The 17,738-nt window shown below is 36.0% G+C and overlaps 1 protein-coding gene across 7 annotated transcripts in view; it reads right to left on the bottom strand.

The window, feature by feature from the left end:
- RIMKLB (ribosomal modification protein rimK like family member B) overlaps positions 1-17,738 on the bottom strand; it is an 88,713-nt gene that overhangs the window by 14,553 nt on the left and 56,422 nt on the right. For 6 of the 7 annotated variants that reach the window (XR_015747911.1, XR_015747908.1, XR_015747907.1 and 3 more), the window contains exons 5-7: positions 14,617-14,703; positions 9,304-9,507; positions 5,306-5,451 (exon numbers count right to left, since the gene is read on the bottom strand). Coding sequence is in view for 1 of the 7 variants with exons in the window: in XM_026687377.2 (XP_026543162.1) it covers positions 4,988-5,451; positions 9,304-9,507; positions 14,617-14,703 (755 nt within the window). In the remaining 6 variants the exon portion in view is untranslated. Of the gene's footprint in view, positions 1-1,545; positions 5,452-9,303; positions 9,508-14,616; positions 14,704-17,738 lie in introns of those variants that run through there. The other variant, XM_026687377.2, reaches the window with a different exon arrangement.

The raw sequence follows: 17,738 nt of genomic DNA on the forward strand, positions 1-17,738 counted from the left end.
GCGGTAGCATGAGACAGAGTCTACAACCCACACAAGTGGCTCAGATAGTGCAGCTCATCCAGGATGGCACATCAATGTGAGCTGTGGCAAGGTTTGCTGTGTCTGTCAGCGTAGTGTCCAGAGCATGGAGGCACTACCAGGAGACAGGCCAGTACATCAGGAGACGTGGAGGAGGCCGTAGGAAGGCAACAACCCAGTATCAGGACTGCTACCTCCGCCTTTGTGCAAGGAGGAACAGGAGCACTGCCAGAGCTCTGCAAAATGACCTCCAGCGGGCCACAAATGTGCATGTGGCTGCTCAAACGGTCAGAAACAGACTCCATGAGGATGGTATGAGGGCCCAACTTCCACAGGTGGGGGTTGTGCTTACAGCCCAACACCATGCAGGATGTTTGGCATTTGCCAGAGAACACCAAGACTGGCAAATTCGCCACTGGTGCCCTGTGCTCTTCACAGATGAAAGCAGGTTCACACTGAGCACGTGACAGACGTGACAGGGTCTGGAGACGCTGTGGAGAACGTTCTGCTGCCTGCAATATCCTCCAGCATGACCAGTTTGGCAGTGGGTCAGTAATGGTGTGGGGTGGCATTTCTTTAGGGGGCCGCACAGCCCTCCATGTGCTCGCCAGAGGTAGCTTGACTGCCATTAGGTACCGAGATGAGATCCTCAGACCCCTTGTGAGACCACATGCTGGTGCAGTTGGCCCTGGGTTCCTCCTAATGCAAGACAATGCTAGACATCATGTGGCTGGAGTGTGTCACCAGTTCTTGCAAGACAAAGGCATTGATGCTATGGACTGGCCCGCCTATTCCCCAGGCCTGAATCCAATTGAGCACATCTGGGACATCATGTCTCCCTCCATCCACCAATGCCATGTTGCACCACAGACTGTCCAGGAGTTGGGAGATGCTTTAGTCCAAGTGTGGGAGGAGATCCCTCAGGAGACCATCCACCACCTCATCAGGAGCATGCCCAGGCGTTGTAGGGAGGTCATACAGGCACGTGGAGGCCACACACACTACTGAGCCTCATTTTGACTTGCTTTAAGGACATTACATCAAAGTTGGATCAGCCTGTAGTGTTTTTTTCCACTTTAATCCAGACCTCCATGGGTTGCTAAATTTGATTTCCATTGATAATTTTTGTGTGATTTTGTTGTTGGCACATTCAACTATGTAATGAACGAAGTATTTAATGAGAATATTTCATTCATTCAGATCTAGGATGTCTTATTTTTGTGTTCCCTTTATTTTTTTGAGCAGTGTATATTAAAAAAAAAGAAAAGCAAAAGAAAGCAAAAAGATAACCTTTTGTCATAAATTTTATAGTACTTTACAAATTCCTAGAATAGTGAAAAATTAAAAATGAAAGAGACAGTAGCAGCAGAGGTTACCTGTCTGAGCACCTACAATTCCATAGAGAGAACAGGAGTTGGTCGTGAGTCTCACACCAGCCAAATAGCTCATAAACCTTCTCAAAAAGAGTGAGCCATGAGAAAGAATTGTACATGTTGATACATCTTACATAGTTTAAACCCTTATACATTTAACCGTCTTGAGCTCTGCTTTTATTAAATGGGAGGATATGAAGTTTAAAACAGTATTCATCAAGTCTGGTACATGTCCAATGCAGCATTTCCAAAACTGTCTTTTATTTTTTTCTCCAAATTTCACAGGTTCGAAACATTCTTCTTGGCATATCTTCTATAGTAAATTGCTGAACAAAGTCAGTGTAGTTTGATCCGACAGGTTAAAAGTTTGGTGGAACACAACAAAAATAGTCCACAAATATGCTGTCCTCCCAACATCTGTTATTAATGCTCTACCAAAGTGTTCCAGAATGAGAAGTTTTATCAACAATATAAAATCTGAGAAGATACAAATACAACCTGTAATTCTATACAGTAGAAAAAGTATAAACATAGCATCTATAAAATAAAAGCACAAATAAAACACACTAATCAAACTCCATCATTATCATCCAACACCCAAACGTGGTTCCATTTGAATGCTATATGTAATCACTGACTGCTGACATTCACTACAGCTCCTATTTTCCCAATTGTTCAATTCTGTTTTAATAGTTGTCCATTTCAAATTGTGATAAGTAATGTTGGTACTTTTAATATACTTGACAATATTTTCCAGTGAAGTGTGATGTGTAGCACTAGTCTCTACAGAACTCAAACCCTAGTTATTAGAAACTAAATTCATTTTCTTTACCAATAGTAATGTTTTTAAAACTTTTTTACAATGTTTTTTAAAATGATAAAATAAGGAGGGAACGTACCACCCCATTTTTTCAAGCACAGAATTTCCTATGTGATTTTAACAAACAGTGCCAGCTTCTATTTCAACAATGTGTGAGACTTTTCTTTGCCCAAATGTTATTCAGTCTCTTTTCCATCTTTCCAATACAACCACAACACACACATGGTCATCACATGGCAAACACATAAAACCAAAGTATAAAATCCCTTTATGTGTTCATTGTGTATGATAAGAACAAAGTGTATGTGTCATTCCATTGCATTTATAGTGGTGTAAATTGGATCTATACATTTTGAAAAAAGTTCGTATGAAAAACATTTGTCACAAACTGTTTTTCTCAAACAGTGGAGAAACTCAAATAGTCCAAATCAGAAGTACCAGGATCAAAGAGTTGTCAAGCTTCTTCTGGCATCAAATTTGTTTCCTTTAAATGTTGCAATATTTTTCTTCTATTTAAGAAAGATTAATTCTTTGCTCATTTCTGAAATATGTGCAATCTTTTAAAAAAACATTTATTTTAGAAGGCACACATCTAGTTAACAAAGGGATGAAGGGCCATAAAGCAGAAGGAAAGAAAACTACTTCGGGTTTTTCTTTTTCTGAGTTTTTTTTAAATAGAAACCTTTCTGTTTTCTTCAATCTACATACTCTAAAATTTTGTTTCTGCTTCATCAGCTAATGCCATCAATCATCCTTCTATTTTGCTTTTAATAATAACATTTAATTCTACAAAACTGTCATTATTGCATTTTAAAAACCTGTACAAATAGGCATGATCAACCTTCATGAAAGCAGCCAAATACTTTTCTATTTATTCCTAGTGTCTCTGTAAAGTGTTCACAAGTGGTGTTTAATACTGAAGTGAAAGTTAAAACAGCTGAGTGGTGAAGTTGGCCAGTGGAATGAAGCTCAGAGCCCTGGAGGGTAAATTGCTGTTCTGAAGCACTGAGACAAAACAACCCTGAACCCAGAAGCTGCCCACCCTCCAAAACGCTTTCATAAGCCAACCTGCTGTTACAAATATTCTACTGTGTCATGTTGTGGATGGCTGTTTTTAAAGTAACAGGATTTTATTAACATTTTTCTATAATTTCAATATGGTATATACCCATAAATGAGTGAGAAATGGGTGAGGAGGAGGAAGATGAGGCCATTAAAACAGACCCAAAGCTGTTGTTTTGGTTCTTTTATCAAATTTAATAAGAAAATGCACAGCCAGAAGTATCAGGGATGGACTGGGAGAGGAGATCATCAGGCATTCTGAAAAAAAGACTGACGAACTGGACAGACAAAAATTAATGACAAAACCAAAGCAAAATACAGACACATACAAAGGGGCCTGAGATCCACACACTGGCGGCCTTAAATCATATTCCCATTCTGGCTGGGCCTTACTCCCAAAACCAACACCTGCTTGTTTCTTTCAGGATTTATCCTTTGTAAATCAGGCCACTTTATATTTTAATGCCTTCTATCAATAATAGTGACACATTAAATTTACAAAATTAATTTTGAAATTTGCAACCATTTCAACCCTCCTCCACACCCCTCCCATATTTTCTAGGCATCAGATATTTTTGTATAAGTTTGTTACTTATTAGTGGTGATGTTGAGTAGTTACAGGTATTTTTCAAACTGGACCCCTGTTAAAGATGTAGGCATGGAGAAGGAAGTGTTGGACGAGCATGTATTAAAAATGAAACATTTAACACAGCATATATCTTGCAAAAAGGACTAAAACACTAACAAATACAAGTCAATGAACATTTGTTTTAAACTAGTGTTATTCTTTTTCACATTGGATTAAACATTATTTTGTACACCAAAAGTTAACAGTGCTGTTTATCTCAGTTCTTGTGCAAAAGAAAACATGCCACTTCTGCCATCAACGGTCCAAACTGAATTTTACACACATTCTCCCCATCCTGACCTAAAAGCTAGGTTTTAAAATTATTTTTAAAATCCAGATACATAGTAATTTTTTTTCTCCCAAGGAAAGTGAATTTGATTTTAAATCTAAGCATGTGGACATCTGTCAATACAGAAATGGCAGAAGTTGCACATTTATTTCAAAAGCTCATGCTGAAGTAATCAATATTGCACCCTGTAAAACTGCTTAAAGGCTGGAATTTCAGAGGCCATTATGGACTGTTTGCCAGGGATACAATTTTACAGATCTTATTGATAATAGATAGAAATGGTAATAATTTAGAACCTTTGAATGAAATAAAAGGCCGTTCTAATTTCTCTCCACTCCTATAAGACATAAAGGAAAAGGCATATAATAACTAATAGGAATGAGCTCCAATGAGGTGAGGGGATGGTTGGCAAAGTATTAGTTCACAGGTGCTTTTGGAGCATTAAGTTTTCAAATTACAAACAGCATAAATGAAGATGAAACATTTTCATGAGTTCAAAGATCATAATGGCATCCCTATCAAAACAGTTCTTATCCAGTTCTTTCCCCCCATTTCAGAGTATTAAACAAAGTATTATCAAATGAAAAATAGTTGTTAAAAATAACAACTAAACATATGTTCTGTAAGATTAATAGGAAAGAAAGCAGCATTCACAGAACATGCATGTTTTGATTCTAAGCCCCAAGTTAAAACCCTCACCTCACCTCCATAAGCTGCTTCCAATAAACAGCACTACAAGTTGGTTGTATTTTAAAAAAAATTACAAGAAAGTTGGTCATAGTTATTTACATGTGATATTATTCCACTAGGAGCTTAATCTCATTGGCTATTAGCTGGTTCATATTGAATATCCCCCCCGGGAGCTTGGTGAGCAACTCTCTCTCTGTGGTTTCAGGGTCACTGTCGACAGAGCTGGAGCTAGCACTCATATTGTCGACAGTGGCACTAGCTGGAGGTCCCAGCTCTGGCTCACTAGTCTCGCTAGCCGTGGATACCACAGAGAGCAAGGACATGCGTCGTGTCAAGCGACCGGGAGGAAGCAGTGAAGCGGCATAGTCCGCTATGATACCAGCTACATCTAGATTGCAAGCCTTGTCAAAGGCAATGAAACCTACATTTGCATTGGCCTCACAGACGCAGAACGAGCCATCATCCTTCATTAGGAGGTCGATGCCACAGATATCCATCCCCAAGATGTTAGAAACTTGGACTGCCAGTTGTTTCCCTTGTTCACTGAGTGAGCACATCATACCTATACCACCTAATAACAGAAAGAAAGCTAAATCAGGGTACAATAGTATTCCAACTCAAATTCTCAATCAATAAATCTACATGAGCCACAGAGAGTGCTGTGAGATTTTAATGTTTATTATGGTATTGAGGCCTAGTTTTTAAGAAATTTTGTGAGGATTTTCCATTTTACATAAAAAAAGGAAAATTGCTAGTGTTAAAACTAAATGTGTTCTAGAAAAACTTTGATGGGTGAACAATGGAGGCTGATATATCTTCTTTACCTATTTTTATTTTCAATTACCATTTATTTAACTAATTCACAACTACAGTTAGGCTGTGTTTGACCATGCATTTGTTCCTCACTCTCATCTCAGAGAGATGAAATAAAGGACTGAATGAAATAAAATAGGAACACTTATGAAAACTTAATCTTGGAAACAAGACTTGCGCTACCCACATAAATCAATTTTAAAAAACAGTTTTTAAAATTAATAATAGTAGAAGTCTCATGAGGTTTCAATATGCTTACACAAATTCTCATGATCAGGGTAGAGGAAGTTGATTTTTTTGGTCAGGTTTTTTATTCTATTTTACATATACACATCAATGTGTGAACAGTGTGGCACCTGGGTATTATACCTTTTTGTGCAATTAAGAATTCATCAAACTTATGTAATTCTAATGCTAATACACATATTTGTATTAAGTTATAATCTTCCATTATTTAATTATTCAATGTTTCAATATATTATTCTGATGCCAATCGCAATATTGTTTAAACATACATGATAATTCCATTATTCAATTTCTAATTTCCCCTCTAATTGCTTTTATCTCATTATATAAAAATATGTATATTAATAATCCCTCCTCTTCTTTCTCCATTCTAATTTTTAATCATGCTGCCATTATATTTAAAAAACATTTCCTTTTTATTCCTCATCTTACTCACATTAATACTTTAATTATTTGCTTTCATTTTAATACGAAAACAATATTAATCATACATACATCAAGCTAATGTAGTTCTAATATTAATACACATATTTATGTTAAGTTATGCTATTCCATTATTTATTTCAATGTTTTAATATAATTGGGATAATTCCCAATATTATTTAAACATACATAACACCATTCAATCTCTAATATTCCCACCTTATTAATTTTGTTTTATTATATAAAAGTGTATATACTATTTCCCCATTTTCCTATTTCTATCTCTATTCTAGTTTTTAATCATGCCACCCTTACATTAAAAGACATTTCCTTTCTAACCACTGCATTAGTATTTTAATTCTTACTCGTTTTTTGACTTGCCTCCCTTATTCCTCTCTTAGATCTTTGTTTCTGTCTGCATCCACATCCTGACTATTCAACCCAAATATTTGTCCCATCTCTACCCTCTTCCGTGTCTAGCTTTCAAAGTATCTACCCATGCCCGTCTCCCTTTTGAAAATATCTCCAGGTGTCTTTTTAAATCTCTTCAAGTATCTGTCTTCTTGTTTTATTTCATCAGTCATTGTTATTTTCATTGTTGTCTCCATCTTATCTTCTTTTGTTTGCTGGTTCATCTGTTCCATTTTTTCCTCCATTCTTTCTGTTGGCTCCTCCCTTTCCTGGGCGTCTTGATCTTTACTCATTGTCCCTTGTATTATATTTTCCAGCTTTCCCTCTATGCCATGCTTTATTTTCTTAATCTCCTTGTAATTTCTTATTATAATGTCCTTTATACTTTGATACATCAATGCCACATCTTCCAAAGTTCCACTCATTTCCCCCTGATGGAGTATCTCGTCTTGTTTTAATAGGTCTGTCAGATCCGTGTATCTGCCATTCTTCATGGAAGAAGAAAGGGGGGGGGCAAAGTTGGTATAAGAAACCCTTTTTGATGTAACGTGGATATATTAAATCTTATATTGAATTTGGATAATCCATGATATACTATGCAGGGACGGAAACCAGATGCCTGGAAACCTGTCACCTCTGAAAGAGACAGCCACAGGATGAAGAGACCATAAAAATTCCTGCTGGGAGATGTCTCCTGGGAACCTCAAAAAAGATCGTTCTCAGAAGAGGGTGGGGGGAATAAACATGTTGGCTCTTTGTTTTACACATCAAGATAAGGGGAGGGGTCTTAAACTCCCTATCTATCCATGCATGCCTGAGGCACATTAGATGCTGCTTTTAATCCCTACATGAATTGTCTCTTCTCAATAAAGGATTCCTTTTGATACGTTTGGTTTTCAGAAGTTCATTCTTGTTGATTGAATAGGAAAAGTTCTGTAGCCTGATAAGGTCTTATCCAGTAGTCCAGGAACCATATATTCAAGCCTAAAATTGCTCTTTAAAAAATACACTGATCATAATTCCTTATCTCCCATAGTTAATCCTTCAGTTCCATTTAAGTAGTCCAGGAAGTTGTTCAAAATCTCTTTAAATCCCCTTTATAAATTTAATCATGTATCATGACATTCAGGCGTCACTTTAAATAGACATCTTCCTTGTTGTCACATTTAAATCTCCGGTAGTCATAGGGTAGATGCAGAAAACTCAGTAAATATCTTCACTGTCCTCCAGATCAGTATTGTTTATTCCATATCAGGAATCTTGCCAGGCTTGTAAATATGTGTTATATTTCCTTTCATCAGCAAGTGGCGCTCTCAGCTTAAATTTCAATGTTATAATGAAACCAACCTGCTTCCCTTTCCAGCATTATAAAATTTAAAAATCCAACCAATTTAAAATCCTTCCCAATTTAAAAATCCAATTTTCTGTATTTTTAAAAGTTTTTTGTTTTCTTCCCTTGAAGAAGGGAAGTCTTTCCAATCTAGTATGTTTTTCGAAATGTTCACTCTCTGCTTTAACAAGTAGTTCTGAGCAAATAATTCTCCTGGAATTTTCCTTTTGGGGTTAGGTTTTGAGTAAAAAGGAATCCTCTCATCCAGTTCCAGACACTGTTCACTAACTCCGCTCCTTAGCTGTTCCTCGACTGTCCCAGCCTCATGGCAGCCATCTTTAGGCTGTCTCTTCTCCTCAGTGTGGCTGAGGGAAAAGAAAGCTTCAGCCCAGGCAGGAGAGATGCAGCTCTCCGCGACCTCACAGGGCATCCCTCTTTGCTTCGCTGCTCGTACAGGATGGCTTTGGTCCTTTTGGAGTCCACCAATGGGGAGAACTCAGCACAGGAGCACAGAGATCCACTCTCCGTGACCAATTCTGCCACGATGTCAGCTGGAAGCCCAGAAAGTTAAATTTTTTGTAAGATCTTGAGATGGCATTAATTTAATATTTTGGGATGTTGATATTAAAAAATGTTCTGGTGATTACACTGTGTGAAATTGCATGATGTTGGCTTGGCACATAAAATGGCCTATCTACTCTTGCTACTTCTTAACTGTAATAAATGATGGGGAGAATGATCCAAAAGGAAACTGAGAAATAATGTAAACGTAAAGGCAATCTATACAAATACAAATTATTTAATTTAGTGGACTTTAAATTTAATGGATAAATGGTTGCTAGATCTGAGTTTTGATCAACTTTCGGGCCTTTGCCCCAAATAACAAATACAAATGTGATACTTGGTGAGTCAGTTCATATAATAACCAATGGTTCTCATCAAAAGGTGTTTGATGTTATTAGTTTTTCTATGTAGAAGCATATTTTAGAACTTGAAAAATCCAATTTGCTCTTTAATGTATATGCAAGTTTAGGGTTAGATAGTGATTTATTTCCCTTTTAGCTCATTAAATCAAAGTTTACTGTATTTTTTATTTCAAAATTATCTTTACATTTTAGATGTTTATGAAAAATGTATGCCTTACATTAGAATTTAAAAATTCAACATATATAGTAAATTCAAAGACATTTTTATTCTTACCAAGTGAGCAATTGCTCTGCATTCTACCATCTGTTGAGCAACGCAGCATAGTGCCCACGACACGGCCTCCCACCACGATGACACGCACATCTTTGCCATGAGACTCCTGGACATATTTTTGGAATAGATAAGGGGCTTCATGACGAATTAGATGGCTCAGGTCTGCCAGATGGTGTTTGTCTCTGGCTAGAAACACAGCTTTTCCTGGATCAAAAAACAACAACAACAAAAAAAAACCACACAAACAAAAGATGAAAACTAGTCAATGATTTTCCTGCCTGTATTTTACACATTCTATACATTCTCAACTTCTGTACTGAAAACATTATCCTGGTAACAGCAGTGTATGAATATAAATAAAAATGGCAAAGAACTTATAAATTTAGTGCTACTAAAACAACAAAATTTGGAAAATATTACCTTGAAGTACACTCACAATTTCCAGGGCTTATTCCAGTTCTCACTCCCTCAGTATCCTTCAATCTTGGCCTGTACCATTCCGTGCTATTCTAGTAGAACTAGGTTGCAAGAGTGTTTTGCAACAGGTTTGGGATTCTCTAGACACATAAAACAGAGGGCTGCACCAATCACAGTCTAAAGATGGCAGAGATTCCAAGGTGCTGTTCATGATTAATTGATGAATCAAAGCAAACCAATCCCAATTAAATTGCAGTTGCCAATTAAAATAATTAGTATACCAATGGAATGTAAAACTTATTTAAAATTCTTGCCAAAACAAAATTCACACTAAGTACATTGATTCAAATGTTAAATTTATTGATAAATATCCTTTAGTTGAATACAACCATATTTAGGATAATATCACTAATAAATAAAACATATTTCATGCTATCTTAAGGAGGATTTTATAAATAATCATTTTTTCAGCAACTAATATGAAAGATGTTGATTCTATTTAAAATTTCTTCATTAAGGAATCTGATATATTCAAATCTACTTGTCTTGGGTGATAAGCCTATCACAGATTACAAAGCATATTCTAACATAAACAATTAAACTAAATAATTACTAGCAATGAGAGAATACAAAACAAAACTGAAACCTACAAATAAGCCTAGGTTCTAATACTTGGATGAAGCTCTAAGCAAACTAGTAACAAATACACATTATATACAAAAGTAGGTTACTTCTGCTTTTGTTCTCTAATAAAGGAGTTTTAAAAAGTAATTCAGAGTAACATGAATCAACTAATGCCAATTCATAATGTCCTTGTATAAATCAATGGTGCAACCACATCTGGAATATTGTGTGCAGTTCTGGTTGCTAGACTTATAAAAATTATATAGTGCAGCTGGAGAAGGTTCAGAAAATGGCAACTAAAAAGATCAAGGAGTTGGAAAAGCTTCCCTACAAGGAAGGATTGCAACCCATGGATTATTATTTTTTTGGCTAAAGTAATGAACAAGAAGGGATAGCATTGAGGTGTAAAAATTACACATGGTGGAGAAGGAGAAGCCCCAAAATACTAGAATCAGAGATTACTTAGTGAAATTGAATACTGAAAGAATTCCAAACAATCTTTTTCCTTAAAATCTATGCCCCTTGTGACGACAGACCTCATTTTAATGAATATGTGTGATACTATGGGATGCAAATACAGTATGTAACAGGTACATACATATAACTGATTACATATAACTGATTTCCTATGCAAAGGGGAGGTTACTTTTATCCTGTCCAATCAACTTTCCTCTTGCACCTTCTTTGTTAACTATAAAAAGGAATGCAAGATGGGTCTTGAGGTTCTCCCTTTTTATAGGGAGACCCCACTTTATTGGGGTACCCTAATAAATTGCTTTTAAATTATCTACTCCCTCGATTGCTTACTGAGAAATGTAAACAGAGGCAAAACCTAGCCAAATATGGCTATCAGTCTTTTGAAGGCTAGCTCCTGGGAGACTATTAGGCTTTCTTGTACAATTGGTTGGGTGCTATGAGATAACTGCTGGATTAGATCTGGCAGGGCACTGGTTACATTTTTATGTTTCGCTATGGATGACCATATTCCAGAGACATCATCAATTACTGCTATAGGTTGGATCTACTGCTGCAGCTAATGTAGCAATTTATTTCATTACTGCTGGATTTAGAGTGTTCTTTTCTTGTTCTCTGCAAAATTTTGTCTCCCCATGCAGAAGTACTGCAGGGAAATCTATAGGTTTTCTATAATTCTACATTCTACTTAGCTGGGAAGATTTGAGGGTAATACAATAATACTTTTCTTTCCTTTTAGTGCCTGAATTTTCCTTTTCAAAAGGTGCTTTTAACAGACTTGAGTGAAGCCAAAATACACTAAAGTCCTAAAGTAACAGTTAAACATTAATTCTGACTCATTCATGATGCTTCATGGGTCAGTGGTGTTCTTGCTTCTGCTAGGGTCGATTTTTGGTGAGACAGAGTAGTCCACCTTATTTATACAACTCAGTGACATGAAAGGAGAACAAAATCATACAATAGGTCTACATGAGTGATACAATTATTTTAGAATTGTATGTTAGTTTTTTATTTAGCTACTATTGCATTATTTAGAACTTAAATTTCAAAATGTTCATATTACCTATTTTTTTATGAAAAAGAATGGTTCCCCAAATGCAGTAATTTCATTTTGAAGTCATCCTCAAAAGCAACATTATATCTGAAACTGTACTGAAGAACATCAGGCACTTGAAGAACAGCAGTTAAATTGAAGCCTCCTTCTGTAGACTTCTGCAATACCTGCAATATAATCATCTTACATTGCTCTTCCAAGAGTTCTCACTTTACTTATGCTATTCTCTTCAACTATTCTATTTTTTGTGGATTTAAAAAGAACCTTCTCATTTGTTTGGGGGGGGGGAGATCAGATATAATTTCAAATCAACTTGAAGTAATTGTAATTTCGTAAGATTGGATTGAATAAACTGTAGCAACAAAGTGTATGGAGACAAAAAAATACCACTGAGACTGTAAGGCAGGAGTCCCCAACCCCTGGGCCACAGCCCACTACTGGGCCATAGGCTATTCAAAACAGGGCCGTGCAAGCAGTGGGCCAGCATGCATGCCTGTAGGCAGAGCTTAACTTGTGTGCGCAGCAGGCCAGTGTGCACACACGCACAGCTCAACTCACACAAGCAGTGGGCTGGCCTACATGCATGTGCACATGTGCATGCACTAGCCCTGGCTTGCTAAGTTAAGTTGTGCATGCATGCGTGTGCGCGCCAGCCTGCCACTTGCATGGTTCAGTTGTCCTCTCGCCCCCACCCCCCAAGCCAGGCCACCAGTAGTATAATTTTTTTCAAAAACTCTCAGAGAAAGTGGAAGTACTGTATATTAAATAATTATTTTCCTACAAAGAATATAGGCATTACAACATTTTGCTGCATTTATCTAAACAGATATAAATCATTAATTCTCAATAAAGTTTAATTAAGGTAGGATGGACTTTAAATCCTCATGACAATCAAAATTTAAAAAGAAAGGTTTTATCGTATGATATTACCATGTCATTGGAGACATTCATAGTAGCTATTTACTATGGTTGGTTGAATAGTCAGCCAGATGTTCAGATTGGATTTGACATTTTTATCTATCTAACTAGTCCTTCCCAAGGATCTGGGATTGGAAGATGTTATTGTTTGATGATGATAATGCAGAACTGAGGTAGAATTGTGCCCAGCTGTTATCAGCAGAAACTTATTCTACTAAAAGAAATATGACAGGGGATTCCACTACACTGCTGCAGCATTCAAAATATCTGAACCCAATTGCACAACTCTTCTATAGTGCCAGGCAAGGCCCTTTTCCAACTTTGCACCACTAGAACTTGTTCAGAACAGATTCCTAAGATTGGCCTTTCAAGTCCCAAAATGTCTCTCTAATATCACCTTGAGTCTAGAGACAGGCCCCGTGAAAGTGGAGGCTAGAATGTAGACAACCATAATCAATTACTGCTTAGATTATTCTTTTTCCTTTTTGGCTTTGCCTCACCAACAACAAAAATGATTTTCAGTCTACATGGAATTAAAATCTAAAATTCAGTGACAACTCATCCTTGGGATCTTCTCCAGCGTGGGATATGATCAGGCTGAAGTTCTCATTCAACTGTGTAACCGACACAGAACACCAACTTGACCTAGCCAAGGTTCTCAACTTTTTTCGCCAGAACCCAACAGGTTCTCTGCTTCCCTTAGAGCATACTTAACAAATCTTGATATACCTGATCATTGAAGGGCCTTTACTTTGACACAATGTCATACCCTCCCCTCAGCTATCTTGAAGGCTGATACAGGAAAACCCTTTACCCAGAGGAACAATGCTCTTGTGACTCTAGACAAATAGAAACAATGGAACACATACTTCTACAGTTCCTGCACTACAGACACATTTGTACTAGTCTCAACTCAGAATTAATGTATGAATACCCAAGGGCACACAAGACAATTTTATACTTCCTTGCTGCTTTCAGATATCATCTCTGATATCTGAACATATAAATAATATTGCAAGTTTTTGCACATTTTTTCACAGCAGCACTTAGAATACATCACAAGATGACCTGTGCCACAAATCAGTTTTAATGAACATCTAGATGATAATTATGGTGTTTTGTAATACATTCAGTTTATATTTTAATGCTCATTTATTGCTTTTTCTTTTTAGATTTTAATGTGTTATTTTTGTATTTTCTAAAGTTTTAGTTTATATCATAACCTAATATAGCTTGTTTGATAAGTTAATAAGTTGTTTTATTTTGGAGAAGAGCCATCTTTTCCAACTAATTTTATAAAATGACATTTAAAAATATATTACTAATACATTAGGATAGAGCGAGTTGAAAAATAGAAGGCAATTATAAACCATCTCTATACTTTTCCACAAAAAACCCTATATGAATACATCCATGAAGTTACCAAAAGTTATGTTCAACTCATGGGCATTTTCATGAAGAATGCTTCACTAATTTATATGCAGAATCGAAGAGGCACAATCAAAAGTTGCTCAAACTTGACAATTTAAATAAAAAACTTATATTTAAATTGAACTGTTGGGCCAAGTTTATCAATTAATTATGCTTTGTGGTAGTTGAAATAAAAAATTGTAAATCTTTATTATTACAATAATTAAAGATGCAATATAGTAGTATAGCTATATGACTTCTATAATTAGATAAAAATGTATCTAATGTTAATAAATGAATACAAATAAGTTAGGAAATGTAGATATATTCAATGTATTCTGAAAGCAGGTTATTAATATCGACAAAACAACTCTCATTTAACACTATGATAATTATATACAGACTCTTACACCCACCTCTATGACCTCGTGTGTTTTTCACGACCATGGGGAACTCTAACACTTCTGCTTCATCAATCATTTTGGCAAAGTTTTCATGACCCCCTAGAAAAAAATAGCCAAAGCTGTAAAAAGGGATGCACAAAATGTGAGTTTTGGATGTTTCCTTGTGGTTACAATGTAAAATTGTTATTCTAGACCTGGGGTGTCAAACTGCTGGTCCATGGGCCAGATGCATCACGTGCAGACCATGCCCACCCCAGCTCCACAAAGGGAAAAAACATCATGATACATCACGTGATGGTAACGTGACACGGCAAGTTTGATACCCACGTTCTAGACAGAAAAAAGTATATTACTCTTGAGTATTCTCAGGTTAATTTCTAATACTTTCAAAAGTTTATATCAAGGGTAAAGAGAGTTTGAAATCTATACATATCAGAGTTATGGCATACTTCTAATTGGGTCCTGGATAAAAATAATTTCCTATAAATATAAAATTATCTTACATTATATTGGTGCAAGTTATAGCTTTTCCTCTTGCAATTTAGCTCTACCTAAGAACAGAACTAAAACAAGTTCAGGATAGCTAGATCTTTTCTGCATAGGCATGGCATTATGCTAAAAGGTTTGATTTATAGCCATAGGCTTATACAGTACAGCAATTTGCTTAAGGCCCAGTGATAGCCTCTACTTGCATTGTCTTATCAGTTAACAATGGCATGCTATCTATAACTTTTCTTTTTAGTGAATAAGCTATATCAGTTATTGTACTACATTTTTCTCAAATTTGACAAGATTGTAAGGATTGGGATGAGAAGTTTATAATTTTTAAATTTTTGGACAATTTTACTGTTTTATTTACAAATATATATGTATGTGGGTATAATATATGTATATTATATTGCTATTCCCAATTTATATTATACAGATTGCTAATTTTAATTTCTTGTATCTATGTGTAGCCTGAGCTGAACTTTTAGCATATTTTGATTTAATATTGTTTTTAGTCATTTTAAAAAAAATCTATATGTACTTTTCTTAACTATCATGAGATTGTCAATTTAGTTTTAAATAATTTGAATACCAGTTCTTTTGTGCTGGTTAATGACTACAATAAAGTTAGTTAACTAACTATAATCTTTCTAAAACAGGAAAAGCAATACTTCAAAGATCTCATAGAAAGCTGAGTAAATACACAGTGCAAGTGCTATACTATTTATTTATTGGGACATGTTAAAACCCACCCTTCATTTTTGTAGATAATCTTTTTAACACCAAGAAAGGACAATACAAAATCCACATATTAAAATTAGTAATCTTGGGCAAACAAGATATTCAGCTAGCATTAAAATAATTATGAAGATAGTTTATGGGAAATATGCCATCATAACCTAAAGATTATTATTGTTGATGATCTATAAGAAACTCTAGCCAATTTGGACAAATCTCAAGTCACAAAGAGGCTGACATATGTAGACATTGTTTAAAATATTTAGGCTTCAAGCAGTTTCAGACTTTAAAGGCTTTGGTTTGAATATTGCATGGAAATGCTTAAGGTCAGCACTATCTTCAGAATCAGTGTAATTCCATTCTGCCCAAATTTACAATTCGAACACTGCATCCATGAAGCTTTCAGGCAACCTACCAACCACAACCCACATTAACTGGATTAACTGCATAACTGTATGGAAAAATCACTGATTCACTGTGGCCAATTCATACCCACAAAAACAAGAATTAAGACCGAACAGACAAATCTGTAAAAAGTATGGATGCAAGCCAACTTGTATTTTGGATGTTTTGTCTGTTTATCATCTGAAATTCAGTTATTCCAGGCAGAAAAAGTGTTTCAATTGTTCTATTTTGGTTACTGGGATTGGTGTTTGTCTCTTGCAAACTGGGTTTTACTATTTAAATTCTCTTGTGCAATGTTGTGTGCTCTTTGACTGAGCCAGAGAAAGGTGAAAAAATGGCACCTCTCCAGTATGAACAACTAAAATTGCCTAGCAGTACATCTCTTCTTCACCAACCATCATCAGGAACAAAATGTTCTCTCCAAGGCAGGTAACATTACTCTTACCTGGAGACTTATTTGCTGGAGTACCTTGTTTTCTTTTAAAACAATCTCCCCTTGCTAGATTTTTCTGCCCTTGTAATAGAGGGGACTAATAGTAGCCTGTTCACTGGTCTCAAGAGCGTCTGTATCACAAACATCAATTTACCTGGGTCATATCCTGAATCAGTCACTTGCTTAATGAGTAAAACTGCTGAGGGAGACTCAATTTGGAAGTGACTCCATTTATCTCACTCGAAGAATTACTGGGTGATTTACCTATCCTCTTTTGCATGACTTACCAACATCAATGTATGGCCAATAAAGTTTTATGGGCCCTATCTCTGACTCAGCTGAGTTAAACATGTATGTGACTCTGAGGTCACATGCATGATGCTTTGACAGAGTACAAACCCCAGGAAGAAGAAAAAGTTCTTCTGTTCTCAACTCAGCAAGCTATTGCCTAATTGCCTGAAAGATAAGCTACTAGGTCCTTGGTCTCCCTGAGCTTGCTTGTTTTCTTATAGACGTTTCATTACCCTAACTAGGTCATCATCAGTGCTAGCTAGTTAGGGTAATGAAATATAAACAAGCAAATCCAGATAGCACCCTCATTTCAACCCTGAGCTACAAATATTCTCCTTTATAAATAAGACATTGCAGTTTTTTGTACCTAACCCTAACCCTATACGTTCAAAAAGTTCCATAATCAACAGGAGAAAAGATCATGCACAGAGTATACACAACTAACATCAGCAAGCCATAATCAATTTAGTATTTCCCACCCCAGAAAGTGTTAGTTTTCCAATACTTTTGGAATTTTTGTTTTGATTTAATCAATTCTTTCTCAAGCTGTGCAATTCATTTTCATGGGTTTGGGATATCTTTATAGAGACATTTGGGTTAAATGAAGGCCACTTTTACTGCATTCTGCATGTATGGGTGGGAAGTCAGAGGGAATCTAGCTTTCTGGTTGTTGTATCTAATATTATGAAATGTGTCAGGAAAATGGGAAACAACAGAACACACAAAATAACCTGGTAGCAGTGCTAAACACTAAAATAGGAACTGTTAGGAGGACATC

This window comes from Notechis scutatus, chromosome 2, assembly GCF_049901735.1.
Source record: "Notechis scutatus isolate UNSWTSFEM ecotype Mainland chromosome 2, rNotScu1.2, whole genome shotgun sequence".
Lineage (NCBI taxonomy): Eukaryota > Metazoa > Chordata > Lepidosauria > Squamata > Elapidae > Notechis > Notechis scutatus.